Raw genomic sequence first — 21,205 nt, forward strand, 5'->3', positions numbered from 1 at the left:
CCCATGTCTGCCGCCCTCGACTTTCTGCTCCCCAGGGAGCAGCACTGTCTTCCTTCTTGGTTTTCACCCCCAGTGCTGACACCAGTGCCCTGCAGGTAATAAGTGTATGTTGCAAGAATGAGCGCTCAGTTGGTTTTTGTTAAACGCCGAAGGCACAAAAGGTGAGTTAAGTGACAGAAGCAAAGGAAGAAATCCCTGCTTCGTCTCTTTTCTCCTACCCCCTTCTTTGCAGCCCCTTCTCTGGTGCCCCCCTCTCACTCCAGAGCAGCACAGTTAGGGGCAGGCCCTGCCTCCAAAAGTCCCTATCCCCGAACCACACGGACTCCTCAGAAATACCTGCTTCAGGTCTCAAACCGAGCTCATTTGTGACAGTATATTTGTTCACATAATAATTCTGTCTTCCTCCACCTTCGGCTGCTCTGTACCTAGTAGGTGCTCAATAAGCGTTTGTTGGCTGGCTGGCTGGATGGATGGACGGATGGATGGATGGACGAACGGCCACAGGGCAATTTCCCCGAGTCTGCCAGAAGGGCTGCGGGGGGCGCCACCCTCAGAGGACGCGGGGGTCGGGCGGGGCGCAGCCCTCGGGGGCGTGTCCTCCGGGACCCGGGCGCCGCCGCCGGGAGAGGCCGGCAGCCGGCGCGGCAGGGCGGCGGCGAGCATGGAGCGGGAGCTGGAGGCGCGCCCGGCCGAGCCGCCCTTCCAGGCGCTGGTGGAGGCGGCGGGCGGCCGCGGTCAGGTGCTGCTGGTGGGCGAGCTGTGGGAGCGCGAGCAGAGCCGCGCGCAGCTGCGCGACTTCGCCCGGGCGCTGTTCCCCGCCGAGCCGGCGGCCGGCCAGCCGGGGGGCGCGGCGGCCGAGCGCGCGGGGCCCAGGGCGCCGGGGGCGCGGAGGGCGCCCGGGACGGCGGAGACGCGCGCCATCCGCTCGCCGCTCGTCTTCGTGCTGTGCCGCGCCGCGTCGCTGGCCGCCCGGGAGCCGCGGCGCCGCCTGCGGGAGATGCTGCGGGACGTGCGCGGCCGGCGGCGGGCTGGCGCGGCGCTGGTCGGGGTGCTGGTGGCCGAGGCCGGGCCCGAGGACGCGGTGGCGCCGGGGTTGCGGCTGCTGGAGGCGCTGCTGCGCGCCGTCTTCGGCCGCCAGGCTGGGGGCCCGGTGCAGGCGGCCGTCTACTGTCCCGGCCGCCCGGCCTCCTGCCTGGCCGTCCAGGCGGCCGCCTGCAGGGCGCTGCAAGCCGTCGGGCCCGCGCGACCAGGTGAGGGGGCGCGAGGCCCGGGAAGGCGCGGGCGGGCGGCGGCTGGGGGAAGGCCCTCAAGTTGGAACTCTTTAGGCCAGCGCCCCTCGTTGTGCACCGAAGTAAACTGAGGCCCAGAGAGGGGAGTTGCCTAGCACTGGGCCTCCCAGCTAGTGCGCAGCAGGATCTGGGCAAGGGGTCGAGCCTGTCCCGGGAAGATCTGGAGTGCATGGGAGATGCAAGGGCTTAGGAAAGCCGAGGGGACGTGCAGAAGGCGGGGGGAGGCTGGTGGAGAGAAGGGTGGGACTGGGCTGGGCAAGATCTGGGAGCCAGACAGAGGCGAGGGGCAGGAAGGTAAGGAGAGGCGAAAGTCTTGGGATGCGCAAGTTTTGCCATGGGAGAGGGGCAGAACTGGGACTAGGGAGTTGGGGGTGCCCGGAACTTCTAGGATGCGACGGTGGAGGCTCATTGTGGAAGTGCCGAGGGGAGGAAGAAGGCAAGGAACAGATACCAGGGACTTAGAGGGACTTAGATGCTTAGAGGACTTAGAGGAAAGGGTTGGAGGGGCTGAGGGCACAGAGTTTTCAGGTCCTTCTTGGTTACCCACCTGGTTGTGTACCCACTGCTGTGTCTCCCTCCCTCCCCCATGGTCTGCTGAGACCACCTTTTCCGTCACACTCTCCTAAAGTGTGGGGAGGGGAGTGAGGATCTTTTTCCAGCCCCTGTGACTGCTGCCATCAGCAGAAGGGTCAGAATCTCCTGCATCCTGGTACACAGGTTTTACAGGAGCTTTCCAGTGTCCCAGGATTAGAATATGAACTTCAAGTGTAGCTGGATCTGGCAAAAGTGGGAGATGCAGGAGCGTTCTTTACCCTCCCAGCTCCCTCCCCGCTCCCTCCCCGCCCCCACTGTCAGCACCAGCCCCGCCTCCAAGCTCTGCCAGCTCTTCTCGCTAAAGAGTTAATGAAGACAGAAGCTGTATTCTACCTCCCTGAGGCATTGATGTGTTAACAGCAAATGGGAGATGCCAGACTTGCAGGGGAGCCTTTTCCAGCCAGGAGGCCTGGTACCTCTGATGTCACAGACCCACCTGCCAGTCTGGCCTGCCTGGGGGAAGGCCATCCCTGTCAAGCTGTGGAGAATGTCCTAACCTCTCCCTCCTAGCCCTCAACACCCTTCTGTGGAGTCTGTAAGGAAGCTGGCTAAATTTGAAACTCAACAACCAGCATCCTGAAAGACCTCAGGAATAGCTCGAGGTGGATTGTCCGTCTGATTGTTGATGCCAGGCCCTTTGCTGATCTGGCCCCAAGGGGGAAAATTTTCTGCCCCCTAATGAACTGGTGCCTGGGAAATTCTCTGAGCCCTTAATCTCCTAGTTGGCTCCCATTCCCAAGGAACAACTTTTAATTCCCCAGAGCCAAGCTTGCTCTGGCCTCCTAAGCTTTTGTACACATTGCAGTTGCCTCGGAATGAAAATCTTTTTCCTCCATGCTCCTCTTTGCCTGACCAATCCCATCTCATTTCCAGAACTGGACTTCCTCCTCCAGGAAGCCTTCCATGACCCTCCCCATTCCTGTTTGCAGGTTCACAAGTGAAATCCCAGAACCCGCTGCTGCCCTCTAAGCTCTTACCCCATGGTTTTGTCACTTTCATTTGTGAGTTCCATCAGCATTGTACAGTCATGCGTCGCTTAACGACAGGGATATGTTCTGAGAAATGCATCATTAGGCAATTTCTTGTCGTGTGAACATCACAGAGTGTACTTACACAAGCCTAGGTGTTATAGGCTACTACATATGTAGACTCCATGGTGCTAATCTTATGGGACCACTGTCGTTATATGCGATGTGGTTGACCAGAACATCGTTACGCGGCGCATGACTCTATTCCCATTTCCCAACACCCTGCCTGGCATGCAGAATCTGTGCCTCCTTTTAATCCCTAACACTTAGGAAATTTTAACATTTTGCAAGGGAATCATTCTCCACTTGTTAAACTCGCTTCTACTTTTATAAAAGCATACTGAACAACATGAAACCTTTCATTTGTGGCTCAAGGTCATGAATGTAATTATAATTCAACATCCACTGATTTCTTTGGGGCTCTTGAGGTGGGCTGCACCATGACCCTCACATCACACCAAAGGGATTCGTGTTGCTAAGGTTTTGCTAGCAGTTATGGCTATTTTTTTTTTTTTTAAGTTTTCCAGTCTTTTTGCTCCATGCCTGATAGCTAGTCTTATATTTTAGGTTGCCTGCCTCTTGGCAGTGTCCTTTGATCCAATTTATGCCTAACCCACTTGCCTTTGGATTGAAAAACTAAGAATCTAGTCTTGTTAGGATTGGATGCAAATTAGGAGTAAATAAACCCCGAGTAAAGAATTATGAACCAGGATATTCTGTGTTTGGGCTTCTCAGAGTCTTCCTTTTTTTTTAAACTTTGCTCCAGTTGACCTGATTCCAGAATTTGGGGGCTCTTGAGTGATCTCCAGATAACTGAGGTGGTACCATAATGAGGAAACCAGAATCAACATGTAATTATTTTGTGTGTGATTATCTAAAAAGATTCAATCTATTTCTGTTAAGAAATAGTTTGAACTAAAAATCAGGGGCAAATTACTGCTCTCTGAGTACTTTCTTTGGTGCTGTGTAATTGCACATAATTTCATGTCTTTTTTGTTACTATGGTTTTCCCAACGTGGTACCTACATAGTAGTAGGGTTTTTGTGAGGATTAAGTAAGTCACTATATAGAGAGCAATCTTTTTGTTGTTGTTATTCTATTTTAAGTACAAAACCTCACCCCCTTTTGTACATCAGAATCTTTGGTTTTTTAATCAGACTGTTGAAAGTAGGGCAGTTGGCAGTTGCAGCTCTTGGTTTACTAAACAGAAAATCTCTCAGTCGTGTCAAGCACCGTCTGACCTGCTGCCTCTGGGACTTGGTGTTCTTTCTAGCGGAAGGAGCCTGGGAGAGACCGGGCCTGCTGGCACTGCTGGCCTGCTTTTCCTTGGGTCCTTGGAGCCGGGGGAAGGACCCAGATGCCATCTCCCCCAGTGGCCCAGCTCAGGGTGAGTGTGTCCCCTTCCTGACCTCCTGGACCCTGGTGCTTGGGATTATGGGAGGGGTAACATGCACACAGGGACCTTGGGGATAGAGTGGACCAACATCCATGAAACACTTGCCTTGTGCCGGATGAGCAATGTGAGGTGCTCCTGTCATCAGGCAGCCAGCACACAGGCTGGGTCAGCAGGGCTGTGGCCCCAGGAGTCTGATTAATGAAGGCGGTGTGGGCGGGGCTGTGATGCAGGTGTCAGCCTGGTGTGTGGTGGGACGCATGGAACCAAACACATTCCATCTTCCCCTGAGGATCCTGGGAGTATCACGAAGCAAGTGACATTTGAACTGGGGTTGGGGCTTTTCTGAGGTGAAGTGGGAAGACCTGGAGAAACAGTGACATGAACAAAGGCTTGACTGCATGATCTCATGCTCAGAAAAGGGGCCCCTGTCAAGAATACCCTGGGATGAGGCCCAGAAAGAGACTAGTGAGGGCTGAGGCTGAAGAGAAAAATTGGGGCCAATTCAGGGCCCTGGACCTAAATCTCTCAGGAATGGTTGTTACCAATTTCACGTCACTCCAGTGGGACCCCCAACCCATACTCAGAGGAGCTCCGAGGCCCATAGGTGGGCCTCATACCCACAATCCGTCCCTTGCCTGGAGGGTTCTTTCCCGTTCAGTGTCTCTGATTTGAAACAAAACCAAAGTTGAGCATTCAATAGCACTAGCTTTATTCAATGGCCAAAGAATGGAGAAGTGGGAACTAAGTTCACAAGTCAACTTCTCAGCTCCTGGGGCGACTCAGCAGCTGTTACAAGGGGTCTAGGTAAAGAAGCGGAGGAATAGTCACAGTTGTCTGGGAAAGTGGGCAGGCTTTTCTGGGAAGCAGGGGTGCCACCTCTTTTCTTTCCTTATTTGGTTATATCCTGCTATTTCCATGGCTGTTGTAGACTGTCATGGCGTCGGTGGGTGTGTTCTATAATATGATGATGTATTACAATGAGCACATAGTAAGTTGTGGGGTCTATGTCAGGTCAAGTCAGACTGCCATGTTGCCTTCAACCGATTTGGCCTGGTTTTGATCATCCATCTTCTCCTTACTTTCTTTGTGGTTTCCTGCAAGCTAAAGATAGCATGTTAGGCTCGTTCTGAGCAGGGTTGTGGTTAATGTCTTATGGGGCCAGGGGCCAGGGTATTGTAGTGAGCCACTGATGATTTCTGAGCAGGGTGTCAAGCTTAGGGGTATGTTCTGAGAGGTGACAGGATTGCAGGAGCAGGGAGAGACCACAGGTGGACAGAGCCTAGCTAGGAGGGGACTGCATAGTCTCAGAAGGAACGATGGGCAGCCTGGACCCAACCAGGGCAGTGTTGGAATGGAGAGGTGGGAAGTCAGCCAGGAGCTGTTTCTAGGCTAGAATCATCAGGCCGCTAAGTGGGGGCGAGAGAGAAGGAGAAGGGAAGACAGCTCTGTGAGGTCAGTGGGCATGTAGGCTATCTTGACAGAGAGAGAAAGTACCCGGGGAGCAGGTTGTCACCAGCTGAATGTACATGCCACCCCTCCAAAGTGTGCTGAACGCTATAGCTTTCTTACAGAAACAGTGGGCAGTGTGTTAAAATAAACTTTTATTGTGTCCCTTATTTTTAAAAAAGTCATTAGTTGATGTATCAGTCTTCTATTGCTGCGTAACAAGTTACCCAAACTGAGCAGCTTAAAACAACACACATTTATTCTCTCACACTTTCCGTGGATCTGGTGTCTGGGCACAGCTTAGCTGGGCCTTCTGCTCCGGGTCTCAAAGCTGCATCAAGGTGTCAGCCGGGCCTTGATGGGGCCTGAGTCCTCCTTCAGGCTCACATGGTTGTTGGCAGAATTCATTTCTGTGCTGCTATAGGACTGAGGTTCCTGCCTTCTTACTGGCTGGCAGCCGGGGCTGCTCTCTGCTCCAAGAGGCCTCACAGTTCCATCCTCTCACAGCCCTCTCACAACACGGCAGCTGCCCGTTCAAACAGCAGGAGAATCTCCTGTCTCCTATGATGTAACTTAGTCACGGGAGTGACGATCCATCGTCTCCCTTGTCATGTATGGTACCCAAATCAAGGGAGTGACCATCGCATCATATTCACAGATCCCACCCACACTCAAGGGAGGGATTATACAGGCTGAGGACACCAAGAGGTGGGAATCTTGAGGGCCGTCTTAGAATTCTGCCTATCACAGTTAAAAGCTCCAAAAATTAAAAGAAGGAAAACAACTATTAAAAATCATTCATATAATTCCATCACTCGGAGGTAACTACAATCCGTATTTTGGGCTAGACCAGTCTATCTGTCTGTCTATCTATATCTCCTTGTGCTATTTAAATTTTAATAAATTCACTTGTGTATAACACACAGATCATCTGCAAAATGCATCAGATATTTAAAATATTTAATTGCAAAACTGTTCACTTCCACCTCTCCGTCAAGATTTTGGATGTCTCTGGAAACTAAAGGGAAAAAATAAAGCAAAGGAATCAAAAAATTGTGTGCAAATCTTGGATAACTTCCCTCTCTGTAGCATATAACAAATTGTTTAATTTAATGTAGAAGTGAATGTGCTAAGATGAAAATTGCATTTAGGGACTATACATATACATTTATAATATATATAATGAGTATGGGGTTACAGATACGTACATACATTTATACATACTGTTAGGGAATCTGCTTTCTTCCTCAATGACATTGTGACTGTGCAATATTCCACAGCAATAATTATGTGTCAGCAACATCTTTTATCTTTTTTGGGGGATAGTTGTAAATCACTTGCAGTTGTAAGAAATCACACAAAGAGATCTGTGTACACTTTGCCCAGTTTCCCCCAATGGTAACATCTCGCAAAACTATAGGATAATATCACAACTGGATATTGACATTGAAACGATCCACAGGTCTTATTCAGATTTCCAATTTTACGTGTACTTATTTGTGTGTGTTTGGTTCTATGGGATTTTATGCATCATTTTTAAGCCTGAATCCCCTCGGGAGCAAGCCAGAGTTTCCTCAGCCAATCCCTTTGTTGAACTTCAAATTGGTTAGCATTTAGCTGCAGGTAAAGAAACCATGACTCGGGGCCAGTCTGGTGGCATAGTGGTTAAGTTCACATGCTCTGCTTCAGTGGCCCAGAGTTTGCAGGTTTGGATCCTGGGCATGGACCTACATACAGCTCATCAAACCGTGTATGCTGTGGCGGTGTCCCATATACAAAATAGAGGAAGATTGACACAGATGTTAGCTCAGGGCCAATCTTCCTCACCAAAAAAAAAAAAAAAAAAGAAGAAAGAAAGAAAGAAGAAACCATGACTCAAACCAGCATAAGCAGCAAGGGAATTCATTATCTCACCTAAAAGACAGTCTAGAGGTGGAGTCAGCTTCAGGGCTGGTTGATTCAGGGGCCCAGTGACTCCATCAAGGACCCAGGTTCTGTCCTTCTCTCTGCTGGGCCGTCCGCCATGTCGTTTCATCCTCAGGCTGCTAGCAAGATGGCTGCAGCAGCTCCACTAATTATTCCTAATTATTTCCTTAGGATAAAATCCTAGAAGTGGAATTGCTGGGTCAAAGGGTATGTACATTTTCAAGGTTTTTGTTTTGTTTTTCAAGTAGATAGTCACTGGGACCAACTACTTCCCTTTCGTTGCTAGCTTGCTCACTCATAAACCTTTTCTGATTGGGTAACTCCTTCTCTTGTGTTCCAGATAACTTCCGAGACCCTGAGGAGGAGATGGCTCTGACAGCCATATTTCCCAACGGAGACTGTGAGGATCCTGAAAAGGGGTCGAGAGCCTGTGATGGAGCTGTCCACAGTCCCACTGAGCCTGCTGAAGACTCAAGATGAAGGCTGGACCCCTGGGCTGCCCCACCTCTAACCTGGAGACTGGAGGCTGGCTCCTTCTCACTGAGCCCCCGTGCCTCCATGTTGACCTTGGCATGGTAGTAACTACAAAGGTCTCACCTGCTAGGGGCTGCCACCCTGACAGTGACCTGCTAGGCTGAGGACTTACTAAGCTAAGTGGGACCTAGAAAAACGTATCCTCTGGGAACCTGCCCCCTACCTTGCATTTGCTCATTCTCTGGTCACACTGAGGTTATTTTTTCTCTCTGTGCCTCAGTTTCTCTATGCCATTGAGACAGATGGCCATGTACTTGAGACTCTGTGGTGCTGTAGCATCCCGTGGTTGTTTGCATGAGCATCCATCATTTCAAGTGCAGCTGGAAGAACTCTGGACCAGAAGTTGTCAGATCTGGAGGTGTGTGGCCTCAACCTGTCACTCAACCTTTGGGGCTTTTGTTTCTCAAACTCATGAGGGTGCTACCAGCCCAGTGGCTCTCCGCCAGGGGCCAGGCTATCCCTCCAGGCAGCATTGGAAATGTGTGTGTGTGCACACGTGTGTGTTGGAAGGGTTATTGTGATTGTGGGGCACCCCTGGCATTTAGTGGCATCTCACAATGTGCAGGACAATCTCCAACAACACAGAACTGTTCCACTGAAACTGCCAATCTTGGCACCTTTGAAAAACTGGATGAGCCACTTTCTTCCCCCTCTCAATTTCTAGGAAGAGATTCCCAGAGCAGGGAGGGTTGGGCTTCCTGGGACCTTGGCTTCCATAACAGGCCAGAATAAAGCCTATACAGGCACTCTTGTGCTAGAGCCAAGAAGGTCTGTATGCTGCAGACCCAGGACAGAAATAGCCTTGCATGCCCCTGAGAAGAAAGGGCCCTTTCTTCCTCGTGTTGACCTTGACTTACTCTGCCAAGTCCTTTGAGAATAAGGATGCTGGGAATGGCCCACAGCACCAAACAGAAGGAAAGTTAGGAATGTGGATTACAAGGGCATAAGACTTGCTCTCCATCTCAGGGCCTAACCCAAGGTCAAAGCAGACCCAGCCCAGAGGTGCCAGGGTCCTGAATCCTTTTTCCTCTGAGTCAGACAGGGTCAGTAGTGTCCTCTAAAAGCGAGGAAGGCCATCTGTTTGCTTGTAGAGGGAACGCTGCATTACCTCCCTTGTCTTTCTCTCCTGCCCCTGGAGAAATCCAGTCTTCGGAATGGTAGGGACAGCTCCTAATGTTCCCTAGGAGGAAGCCCCATCTAAGAGCAGTAGCTAAATTCATTCATTCATGCATAATTCACTCAGCAGACATGCAATTGTGCCTACTATGTGCCCCGTGCTCTGCGAGGTGCTGGATAACTTCCACTTGTTATTTCAGCTCTCTCTGTGATGGTGCCAAAAGCAGGAATGGAAAACCTGTGGCTGAGGGGCTCTATGATATTTAAGGAGGAGCCGTCCCTGCTCGATGACTCAATTTATTCTCTATAATAGGGAGTCTGATCCTTCTTAGTATGAGGATAGGTAGGATGACATCTTACTTGGGGTTGGTTGGCAGCAGGTGTCATTCTAATAATACAAGGCTGTCTCACCAATAGAAGGACCCTTCTGACTTCCATCTGCACAAGAATGAACTCAATGTATTACTGTTGATTTCGTTTGAAAATGGGGAGACTGGTATCTTTGAAGCTGCTATATTTTTCTATTTTCCATTAATCTCTTGGTAGTAATTTGGTTAGAGTTTTATTACTTGGTGGGGGGAGAGAGCTTTTTTAGGTTAGGAAATGGTCTAAGGCAGAAGTTACATGGCAGCAGCCTCTGCTGTGTTTAAAGACTTGAGTCCATGGCCAATATTTGAGACTGGGGAGATGGCACAGAAAAAAGCTAGTTTTCAGAGTGGAGGATGGAAGGTGCCATGATCTCCATTTTGATGAAATTCCCCCCCAACTTAAGCCCCTCTCCCACCTACCCACCCACCCCTCTACTGTACTTCACTCATAGACGCCACCTGCCTGGTCCCCGTCCTGGTGGGCTGTGAGTTTGCAGGTCTCTGGTATAAGTGGTGGTTTACTCATTATCTTTTCATTACCTTCAGTATTTCCTGTGAGTAGTGGAAGAGAGAAGGTCTTTCTTTACTGCGATTTGGGTTCTACCTCCCAACTGATAAACACAGGACTGAGGTCCTTCCGGGCCCATCTTGGCTTCCTTGAGACATGGCTAAGATAAGCAGCATCCTTTTAGGAACAGTCTAGTTGCTGTTTTCTAGCAGACGGAAGAGTTAGGTGCGGGAATAGATGACCTTGGTGGTGGATCTCTTCCCCAAGGACTCTTACAAGGCAGGAAGATTGGGGTGGGCCTGGCTGAGGGCAGAGGCCCCAGATTAGGTCAGTGGTACCGGGAGCCATCAGCCAGGGGCTTCCATCAGGTCGCAGTCTGGACTCTTGGGTACTAATCTTTCTAATATGGCAGTAGTTGTGGTGCTTCTGACTTGAATCGATAATTCCTTTTATCTAATAAAACCAAACAATACCTCATTGCTGTCTCATCCAGAAAAGAATGGCTCTTCCACTTTATTCTCGTAAGGTGCTCCTTGCGGGGCATCTGGGCAAATGGTGGGAGCCTCTGGAAGAGTCTGGCCTGGAAGTTCCCTGGTCCTACCCTGGGTGACATCTCTGCAAACCTATTGACTGGGATTGAAAAACATGTAGCCGGAAAGTAAATATTTAAAAAGAGATTTTTTTAAAGATAGAGTTTAGCTTGGTATTTACTGGGGGGGGGGGCGGGGTGTTTGTATGCACATGTGCATGTTTAACAAGATAAAGTGGCCTTATTGGAGTCCTGGAGAGCCCTTTATAATGTTTGTGTCTCTGTTTCTCTCCTTTCAAAGTATTTATCTCCAAGACTTAGCACACAAGGGGGTCCCTTTGTTGTCAGACGAAAAACAAGGCAACCTTGCAAAGGGGCGGGGGGGCTGAGGCCCCCAAACCTGTGATCTGAACAAGCCCCTGTTTCCCCAGGGAAGGGAATCTAGGGCCCAGCCTCCCTGGGGAAGGTCGACGACAGCCAAGTTAACCTGAACGCAGTTTCTGTTTCAAAGTATAGCAGAACCTCGTTGCAGAGCTGGCTCCCTGTGGTCAGGAGGCCCGCACTTTGCCCTGTTTGGGTGGCAAACATGGCCAGCACAGTGGAGAAAGCCGGTTTTGTACCCAAGGGCTACGCAACCCCCTTCTGACCTGGTTTTCTGTTAGCGGATCAAGGGTTGAGACAGACGTGGAGTTTGGCCTGGGCAGCCTGCCACTTGCATAATCTTGGAGTTCAAGGAGAAATGGGGTACAAGGCACGGTGGATTACCAGGACCCTGTATAAGTCCCTCAGATGCCCTTGGCCCCTGAGCCAGAGCCCTCTTGCTGCGTTATATTTGGGCCTGCGTAACTGGGAGCAGAGGCAGAGCCCACCCCTCTGGGCCATGCCGTGGTTCACAGGGATCCGAGAATCTGACCCCGAGGGTGTGGGATAGCTCAGGTCCAAAGCTGGGCTGGGTGCCAGGGCCACTGTGCAGCCAGGGCTTTGGCAAAGGTGAGAACCCTGTCCGGCTGCCTGCCAGGGCTCCCAGCTTTAGCTCAGGAGCCTGCTGCAAATGCAGACCCACGCCTACCTGTTCCTTGACTGGTGAAATTCAGAGACCCTCAGTAGGAGTTTAGATTTCAAGTCTTAAGTCCAGCTTGTTGCTATCCTGCTCTGCACTTACTTGGAGGAATTAGGCGCTTAGTTTGGTCCTTGAGACCTAGCCCTCATTTTGAATCCTGGCTGCAGAAATTGGGTCTTTGTCTTGTCCCCTGAGTTTCTTCTCTCCCTCACTGGCTAACGAGGTCTTCTCAGAGCAGTGTGTTGCCTCAGAGCACAGGCTACCCCAACCACAGGCTACCCTCCCGCTGACCACCTACTGTCCCAGGTATATTGCTCATTCCAGAACTCGGGGCTGCCAGGGCAGCCACTCCTACAGAAGTGGGTCTCACCTTCAGCCTCTGCCTCCCGTCTCGTCTGGCCCAGCATGGGCCAGCATTGAAGAACAGGCAAGACTGTGAAGCAGGCCAAAGGGCCAGGCCTGAGTGGGAGGTGAGAGGGAACAAGACCTCGCGTGGGTCTAGACCAGCGCTGTCAAAGAGAAATATAACACCAGGCACATAATGTAGCTTTAGATTTTCTAGTAGCTACATTAGAAAGAGATAAAAAGAAACAAGTGAAATTAATTTTAACAATGTATTTTTTTAGCCCAATATGTCCCCAGATAGTATTATTTCAATAGTAATTATAGAAAAATTTTATTGAGACGTTTTGCATCTTTGAAATCCTGTGAGAATCTGACACTTAGATTCCAATTCAGATTTTAAATTTTTATCCAAAATATTTGATCTATATTTAAATTTCAAGTTTATAGTTGAAAAAAATAGATTCATTTCCTCAAACTGCTCCAGAAATACTTATAAGTTTTTCAATAACTGAATTGGGTATCAGTCTTTATATTTCAATGAAATAAAATTTAATTTAATTTAAAATCGGTTCCTGGCTTGCATGAGCCGCATTTCAAGAGCTCAACAGCCCCTGTGGCTGGCGGCTACCGGGTGGGACAGCGAGAATCTAGAACACTGGAAACGCACACAAGACCTGTCTTGAGGGTTCATTGTGGCTCCCCTCCTCCACTTCCCTGGAGCTGGGTGGTCATCCCAGACGGCCCCCCCTCCACACACATACACACACACAAGGGGACAACAGTGGCTTCCAGTATCAGCTCTTCCAGGGCAGCCTTCCGGTCGCCCAAGATAGGAGTTGTCCTCCAGGACACCGCCCCTAGAGGGAAGAGAGCCCAGTGTCCCCTATGGCTTCCAGGGTCCTCGGGTGCCTCAGTCCACGCAGGCCAATTCTAGCCCTGGCCAGGTGTTTCCCTCCAACTTAGTACCCACCCACGGGAGGCCCATGTCACTGGCTGCGTTTCACATCTCTGCTCCCACGAATAAATGCTTTTACTCCAAAAGCATGTGGCATGCGTGCTGTTCGTGAAGCAACCACCAGCCACGTGGCCAGTCCCTGTGACATAAGAGCTGAGGTTTATTGAGCGCTCCTCTCTGCCAAGCCCTTGATTAGAGCACCGCCCCTTGCGAGCAGCGCTGCCAGGCAGGCGGGCCCGCCCCCTCTACAGCAGGACTCGGGCGACATCACGCCGCAGCTCAAAAAGCAATCAAGCCCCATTCTTGACAGGAGGACCGAGCCCTCCTAAGACCCAGGACTTAAATGCCAGGAGGCTGGGAGGTTGGGCGGCGGGGGGTGGTGGTGGGGCACTGTGACCACTAGAGGGCGCCGCGCGGGTCGGGGAGATGCTCCTGGAGAAGCTTAGAACCGCATCCTGTTACTGGGCACACTGGCCAAGAAAGCGCTGGCTGCCAGGGTCCTCCCCTCGCCCCGACGGGGTCCCGGCCCAGCCCATACCTGTGTGAGCCCACAGCAGCCCGTTTGGGCTTTGAGACGTTTTGGGTCACTCCTAAATTTGGAGGCAGATAGTTGTTTATGAGCAAAGCAGTGGGTAAGAATTCTGTGATTTTACTATGTCTACAATCTTCTCTGAAAATAAATAGAATTCGTCTGAGGGTGTTAGAGAGGGCAGGGGTTTCAGAGACATAGGTCTGAGTGCTAGTCTTGTGCCGATAACTAACTGACCCTATGTACATCGATTTATCCAACATTTACTGAGTGCCTGATCTGTTCCGACACTGTGCGAGTTACTACAGGGGACAGAAAAATGAATAAGATGCAGCCATACCCTTGAGTAGTTCCTTGTCCAGTGGGACATGGGTAGGGAGACATGATTATAGCTGTGTGGGGTCAAGGCTGTAAGGGGACACATGGTGGAGCAGTCAAGGAAGGCTTCTTGGAGGAGGTGCTGCTTGACTGGGACTCAAGACAAGTCTTGTTAGCCAGCAGTGAGGGCGAGAGGGCCTTGAAGAGAGAAGAGCAGGTACCAGGGTCAGAGACAAGGTACATGGGGGCATGGCCACTCTGGGAACCACAGCAGGTCCACAGGGCCAGAGCATGGCACACCAGGGCAGGGAAGTGGGATGTAAGATGGAAGGTAAGCAGGATTGAGTGAAAGGCCTGGAGGAGTTTGGAGGAGCCTGTCTTCCTTGCTTTTGGTGTTGCTCTGTCTGGCTGTGAAGAATGGACTGGAGAATTGTGAGACAGTAAGCAGGAAGTCGAGGCTGCTGGAGGCTGTGGCAGCCAGGAAAGAAGAGGGGGAGACGACTAGTGGGTAATGGAGAGAGATGGGAAGCCGGGCTGGTGTGAGAGATAGTGAGGAGACCAGATCTGGTGCAAACTGGGTGAGCGCAGTCAAGGGTGCCCCCAGGGCCCTGCTTCGGTAGCTAATGGATGCCATTCACCACACTGAGATCAAGGCAGGAGACACAAGTTGGGGTGGGGGTGGACAGTGTGTGCAACCTTGAGGTCGTTGGCTTAAGGAGCGTCAAGCAGAGACATCTGGTAGGCGTGTGACTCTAGTGCTCAGGAGAGCGAGCAGGGCTGCAGGGGTACATTTTAGGAGCCACCAGTTTGTCCAGAGCCCTCAAAGGCACTGCACTTTCGTTGGGAGAAGAGGTAGAGTACATGCTCAATATATATATATATATTTTTTTTTTTTTGAGGAAGATTAGCCCTGAGCTAACATCTCTGCCAATCCTCCTTTTTTTGCTGAGGAAGACTGGCCCTGAGCTAACATCCGTGCCCATCTTCCTCTGCTTTCTATGTGGGACGCCTACCACACCGTGGCTTGACAAGCGGTGCCGTGTCTGCACCAGGGATCCAAACCAGCGAACCCCGGGCCACTGAAGCAGAATGTGGGAACTTAACCACTGCACCACCAGGCAGGCTCCTGTATATCTTTTTATACTTCTGATTTTTAAACCACGTGCAGTATTAACTATTCCAAATGTAAATAAAAGCCTTCATTGTTCCACTTTATTATAAACCAGTGATTATTTAGGGACTCATTATGATAAAACATTTCTGTAAGGGTGTGTGTGTGTGTGTTTTGAAGACGGGCTCTGCTATTTAAAATATCTGAAAACCACTTTTGTAAGAAAACGGTCTTTGCCCTACTCTTTCCCGAAGGCAGGGCTGGGAGGAGGGACGCTGCAGGGAGACAGCCCAAGCAGCAGGGGGCACTGCAAGCACCGCTTGCACCTCCGCTCCACACTCTTTCTCTCCGCAACGGCGGGTGACGGTGGGGGCCTCTCTCGAGGGGTGGCTAATCTAAAGCCTGATCCCGGATGTGGACGAGTGTCTCCTCCCCCGTGGAGGCGCTGACCTCTAGGAGGGTTAGAGAAAACAATGGAGCTCTCCGTGCCCCTTTCTGCGCGGGCTGGGGCGGCGCGGAAGACCCAGGTAGGGGAGAATTGGCGCAGGGCGTCGGGCGGGGCGGCGGGCAGCCCCGGGGCGGGCGGGGTCCTGGGAGAGAAGCGAGCCGGCGGCCTGAGGAGGCGACTGACTGAGCAGCGCACCCGGGGAGCGAGGAGGCGCGGCGGAGCTAGCGGGCCCAGTGCTGACAGATCCGCGGGGCGGCCGGCGCGGCGAGCGAGCGGGTGGGCGAGTGCGGGGCGCAGCCATGATCACCTCAGCCGGTGAGTTCGGCCGCCGCGGGCGCCGAGAGGGAGGAGCCGCCGCGCCGGCTTTTAGCTGAGTCAGGGCCGGTGACTGAGCACCACCCGGCGGAGCGCCGGCCTGCGCGCCGCCCGCTGCCCGAGGCCGCCCCCTGGGCTGGGGGCTGGCAGCCCGGCCGGGCTTCTCCTCTTTGCGAGTCCGCGACTCCCTCCGGCTTGGGGCCATGGCGCAGGGTCGGCCGGCCCGGCATCCCTCCCAGCCACACCCCCGTGCCCGAACCGAGGGGCTTCCCGGGCTCCTCTCCGACCTCGAGGGCTTTCCTTAATTCTGTGGCTCCCGGCGTTGGCCCTGTGGGGCTGTTCGATCGCAGTCCTTCCCCGCAGGTGGCCGGGATGGGATGGTCCCCCTGTGCAGTCGGACAGTGAGGCCGCCTAACTGCTCCATAAGTGCTTCTGGACCTGGCCCGGCTCCGTCCTCCTTAGAGGGAGATCTGACATTAGATTGGAGCGGGGCGTTTCTGGGTCTATTCCGCGGGTATTCAGCTAAAGCATCCAGAGAACTTTTGTGTCGGGTGAAGACGGTATAATGCCTGAAGGCAGCATCGTACTGAGAATCAACCGCTGGTTTTGAGGCTGGGGGCTCAGTAAATGACTTTTCAGGAGTCGTGGGTGTGTGGAGCAGGTTTCAGGCGCTAAACCATGGTATACGTAGATTCCTCTAGTGACATTTGGAATGGGATGAGCTCTAGAAGTCCAGTTTCCAGTGGAGATTTTTAAGCCCCCCTCCCCGCAGATTGCTTTGCATATAGCTGTCCACAGCCCTGCCGCTTTTTTTCTTGCCTGCTTACACACCCTTTTCTCGGCCTGTTTTGCTGTTCACTTGTCCCACTGCTGTTTTGTTGGAAACAAGCTGGTGATCAGAAGACTGTAACTTGTCCTTGTAAAGAGCGCCAAACCATGTTTTCACGAAGATTGCTTGGAATTTGTGGAGATGCTGGGGAATGTAATAGTTATTTTCAGAGATTTGAAGAGCTGTCCACCTGTACTTTGAATTAGACTTTTGTACCCAAGAGATACAAACGATTGGGAGATGAATTTTAGTTCAATATAAGGAAGAGGTTTTTCTGTCAGAGCTCTTTAAAGATGAAACAAGCACTTTCTTGCCACCTGTAAGCATAGGCCTCATTCTGTCTCACATCCATTCGTTACCACTGCTGCTGCTTAGCCCAAACCACGTTCAACTCTGGCCTGGGTTATTGTAACAGCCTAAGGACTATTTTTCCACCATTATCTCCGTACAGTCTATTCTTGTTGTAGTCAGAGTATTCTTTTTAAAACGTTAATCACATAGTGTCATTCTTTTGCTTAAAATCCTCCAATGCTTTCCATTATGTTTAGAATAAAATCCAGACTCTTAACGGAAGAGCACCATGATCTCCTTCCTGCCCTGCTCTGTCCTCTCTTCCCACTCACTACACCCTGATCACACTGGCCTTCTTTCGATTCCTTGAATATGTCGATTTCTCTCCTGCCTAGGGCCCTTGCACATGTTATTCCCTCTTTCTAGACTCCTTTTCCTCCAGTTTTCTGTTAGCTTGTCAATCTTTAGTCTCAGCTCAACTGTTAGTCTTCCTGATCATTCTATTAAACATGCTGCCTCTCTTTCTCCCTTCATTATGGTGCTGTAATTACTTTATTTGCCTGATTGCTATCTTTGTCTCTGGTAGAATTTTGGGCGGGAAACTTGTTTTTTTCCATAATTCTTAGAACACTGCCAAGCAGATGGCAGAAGTTCAAAAGTATGTCTTGAATGAAGAAATCTGTCAATTAAATCAATAAGTTGGTCCCTAGAGTATTTTAAGTAGAGACTGAAAAAGCATGTGGTGGGAATATAATAGAATTTAAACCTATTGAGAGTGGCAGGAGTAATAATTTTTGAGGTCCTATCCTGAGACTTTGTGGTGATAGTAGAGTGTGTATTTGTTGCTATAATTTGTTCCTTTTACTGGGTTACTTATCAGCTTCTGCTCCAAATCTTTTGTCACTTTATTTCCTGTCCTTTGGCTCACATTGGCTTAGGATCTGTCCCAGGTGCTAAACAGGCTAGCGTCATGGTTCTGGTGATTCTGCGTTCATTTATTCATCAGGCACTTGCTAGGTACTAAGAACACAGTGGTGAATAAGAGGTCATCGTGTACTGTTAAGTTTATTAAGAGATTTGACTTTGAAAGGGAGTGGAGAGAGAGAGAGGTAGTTGCAGTAGGGAGATGTGAAATTGAGTGGGTTTTTGTTTTTTTTTAACATAATTTTCCTTTATGTGCCTAAATTATGCTAGAAACCTTTAAAATCTTTTTTTTCCTGCTTTTTCTCCCCAAATCCCCTCAGTATTTAGTTGTATATCTTAGTTGTGGGTCCTTCCAGTTGTGGCATGTGGGACCCCGCCTCAACTTGGCCTAACAAGCGGTGACATGTCCGTGCCTAGGATCCGAACCAGCAAAACCCTGGGCTGCCGAAGCAGAGCGCACGAACTCAACCACTTGGCCATGGGGCCGGCCCCCATGTTAGAAAGCTTTAAAACAATAGTTTCCTATTCTTTTTTCCTCCCTTCCTCATCCTCAGAGACATCCATTTTCAGCTTGTAAGCTGTTTCTTCTGAAGCATACCTCCATATTCATAAATAATATCCAAATATTGCTAAAACTTGATTCAACAATTTTAGATAATATCTGCTGACTTCCTATTATGGCGTAAGAGATTTTTTATCCTTAAACCATCCCCATTCCCTGTCCCCTACCCTCCTTAACCAAAGGAGTGTTCTGTTTTGTTTTTAAGATGGGAAATATTTATGTATGGAGTGTAGAGTATTTGGTTTAGTTGTGTTTCATGCACAAAGGGTTTATTTCTAAGCCAGGACAACCATGTAACAATTTACTCCTAAGTGAAACCACACAAGAGAGTATAAATATCCATCATTTCTTTTGGTAAAAGCAGTTCAAACGCTTTTGATTCATGATAGGGAATGGGTAGCCTTTTTATTTTGATGAAGTGTTCTGAGATTTATGATCTGTTCTGCATTTAAAGCATTCTTGTCTATCAGCTATTCCACATCACTAGTTCATGACATCCCTCCCCTCCTTATTGATTGCCTTCTTTAATTTGTGTTCTCTCTGTGCTATCAATTCAGCCTCTCTCTTCTGAACTTGTCATGCCAACCTAGAGTACCAAGAAGTTTTTTTAATCTGCTTTTGTGATTTTAGAATAGTAGTATGCACCATGACATAGTTTTGTTTGCTAAATTTTGTATCCTTTACTGTGTGGCTGGCTGAAGACTGCTGAACTATTTGGGAGACCTACACTTATCAGTTAGAAATAGCTACATCTCCTAAGTAAAGTTGCCTTGACACTTTTTAATCAAATCACACTTTCAACTCAGTGTTCCAGAACAGATTTAAGACCTACATGGAAAACATTTATCTGAGAGACAGATATAGTTTCCTTTATGGTTTAAGGCCAGTAATTTCTCCTTTTTTGTAATAATCCCTTTGACAAATGACTGTGTTTCAAGGTGCATCTTTTGGAGAGGACAGTTGTTTCCTTTACTCTCCAGTATTAGTACTAACACCTTGAGGTCATACGGGGAACACTGTGCTTGCGTAATGGAAGTCAGAACAAGATTGCTCATCATTTAGCAAAGCCTTCTAGGTTACTTGTGATATGAAGGAGGTGCCTTAATTTAGGCATCTTGAAATAATTGAAATACTGTTTAACTGTTGGTTGTGAATAATTTTATTCTAAAATTGTGTGGGAAAGTTTCCCATTTTGGTCAGTAAAGTAGGCCAGTGATTCTCAAACTATGGTGAGCATCAGTATCACAGGGAAAGCTTGTGGCTCCCGTACTGGACCCTATCTCCACAATTTCTGAGTCAGTAGATCTGGGATGGGGCCAAGAATGTGCATCTTTAACAAGTTCCCAGGTAATGCTAATACTATTGGTCCAGGGACCAGGCTTTGAAAACCGTTGAATTAGGCAAATAATGTGATGTATGTGGTGTCAGGAGAGTTTTATAACGTGGTTAATTCTTAAACTTTGGAATATAGACCTTTACAGTTTAAAGAAAAATAATCATTCCTCTAATGAAGTCACCCCTCAGAAAATACTTATTTTGTCCAACCATCACATATTTTTGACTAAGTGTTAGTTTCTGTCTTAGCATATATTTCATAATCATGATACACCTTTTGTTTTATAGCTGGAATTATTTCTCTTCTGGATGAAGAAGAACCACAGCTTAAGGTATGAATTGAAGAAAAATTAACTGGGCTTAATATGAATACTGTGAAACTCTTTGAATTTAGTGATATCTGTATATCTTGCATCATTTAAAATAGCCATCCTACCCAGCCTATAGCCTGTTATTGAAATCTAGCCCCAGAGGACAGAATTTTGGCAACAGCGTTTGGTTTTCCTAGAGTTGAACAAAGATAAGACAGATAAACCTCAGTGTGGCACCCGAACACCCCCTCCACCAGTTTCTTTATCAACAGAAAGCACAAAAAATTGTTTCTTCTGTGTCACATATTTTAAAATTATTTTCCATTGAAAAAAATTTGAAATATACTTCAAGTTGCTTTAGACACCTGAATTCATTTATATCCAGACTAGCAACCTGCAGTCAATCTTGTATATTCAAAGAAGAAAAATGTTGTTCATGATAAGGAATGACATCATATGGTTAATCTGATGTTTTATGATTGAAAACAGAGGGAAATGTGTACACCCAAGATAAAATATGAGTCAGTTGGTAAATTTTTATATTTCTCATAGATTTACAGTTCTAATAAACATGACTGAGAATTTGACCTTTGATTTGTTGGAAACTTGTTAAAGGAACTGTAATGGTAAGTCTGTCTCAAAATTGAACTTTGGTTTTATCTTTTACAGGAATTTGCACTACACAAATTGAATGCAGTTGTCAATGACTTCTGGGCAGAAATTTCTGAGTCTGTAGATAAAATGTAAGAAGTCACTTTATTTATATAAACTGGAATAAGGTAGACCAACTTTCGTTATTAATCCGTGGATGTGGGTCTTATGGCTTATAAATCAGTTTGGAAGTTTGCTGCTACTAAATTGTGACTTGAATATTCAGATTTAGGATTTTTAAGGAAAACCACAGTTTGAACTAGGCCTGTACTTCTTAATTTCTTTCAGAGAAGTTTTGTATGAAGATGAAGGTTTCCGGAGTCGGCAGTTTGCGGCCTTAGTGGCATCTAAAGTATTTTATCACCTGGGGGCTTTTGAAGAGTCTCTGAATTATGCACTTGGAGCAGGTGACCTCTTCAATGTCAATGATAACTCTGAATATGTGGAGACTATTATAGGTAATTATCTTCCACCTGGTAAGGCTTTA

The 21,205-nt window shown here is 48.9% G+C and overlaps 2 protein-coding genes across 4 annotated transcripts in view; both read left to right on the forward strand.

Moving 5' to 3' along the window:
• Positions 1–588: 588 nt before the first annotated feature.
• Positions 589–10,983, forward strand: LOC100630280 (uncharacterized protein C2orf72). 2 transcript variants are annotated; one of them, XM_023642538.2, is made up of 4 exons: positions 589–1,250; positions 4,185–4,298; positions 7,851–7,886; positions 8,020–10,702. In XM_023642538.2, the coding sequence occupies exons 1-3, from the start codon at positions 662–664 to the stop codon at positions 7,853–7,855; spliced, it is 708 nt and encodes a 235-aa protein (XP_023498306.2). In that variant the 5' UTR covers positions 589–661; the 3' UTR covers positions 7,856–7,886; positions 8,020–10,702. The 2 variants fall into 2 exon arrangements, with proteins under 2 accessions (XP_023498306.2, XP_023498305.2); XM_023642537.2 differs by lacking the exon at positions 7,851–7,886 and having other exon boundaries at positions 600–1,250; positions 8,020–10,983.
• A 4,375-nt stretch (positions 10,984–15,358) lies between these two features.
• The window catches only part of PSMD1 (proteasome 26S subunit, non-ATPase 1), a 96,918-nt gene continuing 91,071 nt past the window's right edge, over positions 15,359–21,205 (forward strand). The window contains exons 1-4 of one of the 2 annotated variants that reach the window (XM_005610697.4): positions 15,359–15,579; positions 20,045–20,088; positions 20,737–20,810; positions 21,007–21,176. In XM_005610697.4, coding sequence (XP_005610754.2) covers positions 15,465–15,579; positions 20,045–20,088; positions 20,737–20,810; positions 21,007–21,176 — 403 coding nt within the window. In that variant the 5' untranslated portion in view covers positions 15,359–15,464. Of the gene's footprint in view, positions 15,580–15,605; positions 15,816–20,044; positions 20,089–20,736; positions 20,811–21,006; positions 21,177–21,205 lie in introns of those variants that run through there. The other variant, XM_001498019.7, reaches the window with a different exon arrangement.

This window comes from Equus caballus, chromosome 6, assembly GCF_041296265.1.
Source record: "Equus caballus isolate H_3958 breed thoroughbred chromosome 6, TB-T2T, whole genome shotgun sequence".
Taxonomy (NCBI): domain Eukaryota; kingdom Metazoa; phylum Chordata; class Mammalia; order Perissodactyla; family Equidae; genus Equus; species Equus caballus.

What these genes read in the sequence shown, in the direction of transcription:
- LOC100630280 (XM_023642537.2), top strand. Translation starts at nt 662, where the DNA reads ATGGAGCGGGAGCTGGAGGCGCGCCCGGCCGAGCCGCCCTTCCAGGCG. An exon ending in CGTCGGGCCCGCGCGACCAG is followed by an intron (nt 1,251 to 4,184) that starts GTGAGGGGGCGC and finishes TGTTCTTTCTAG; the next exon opens with CGGAAGGAGCCTGGGAGAGA. An exon ending in CCCCAGTGGCCCAGCTCAGG is followed by an intron (nt 4,299 to 8,019) that starts GTGAGTGTGTCC and finishes CTTGTGTTCCAG; the next exon opens with ATAACTTCCGAGACCCTGAG.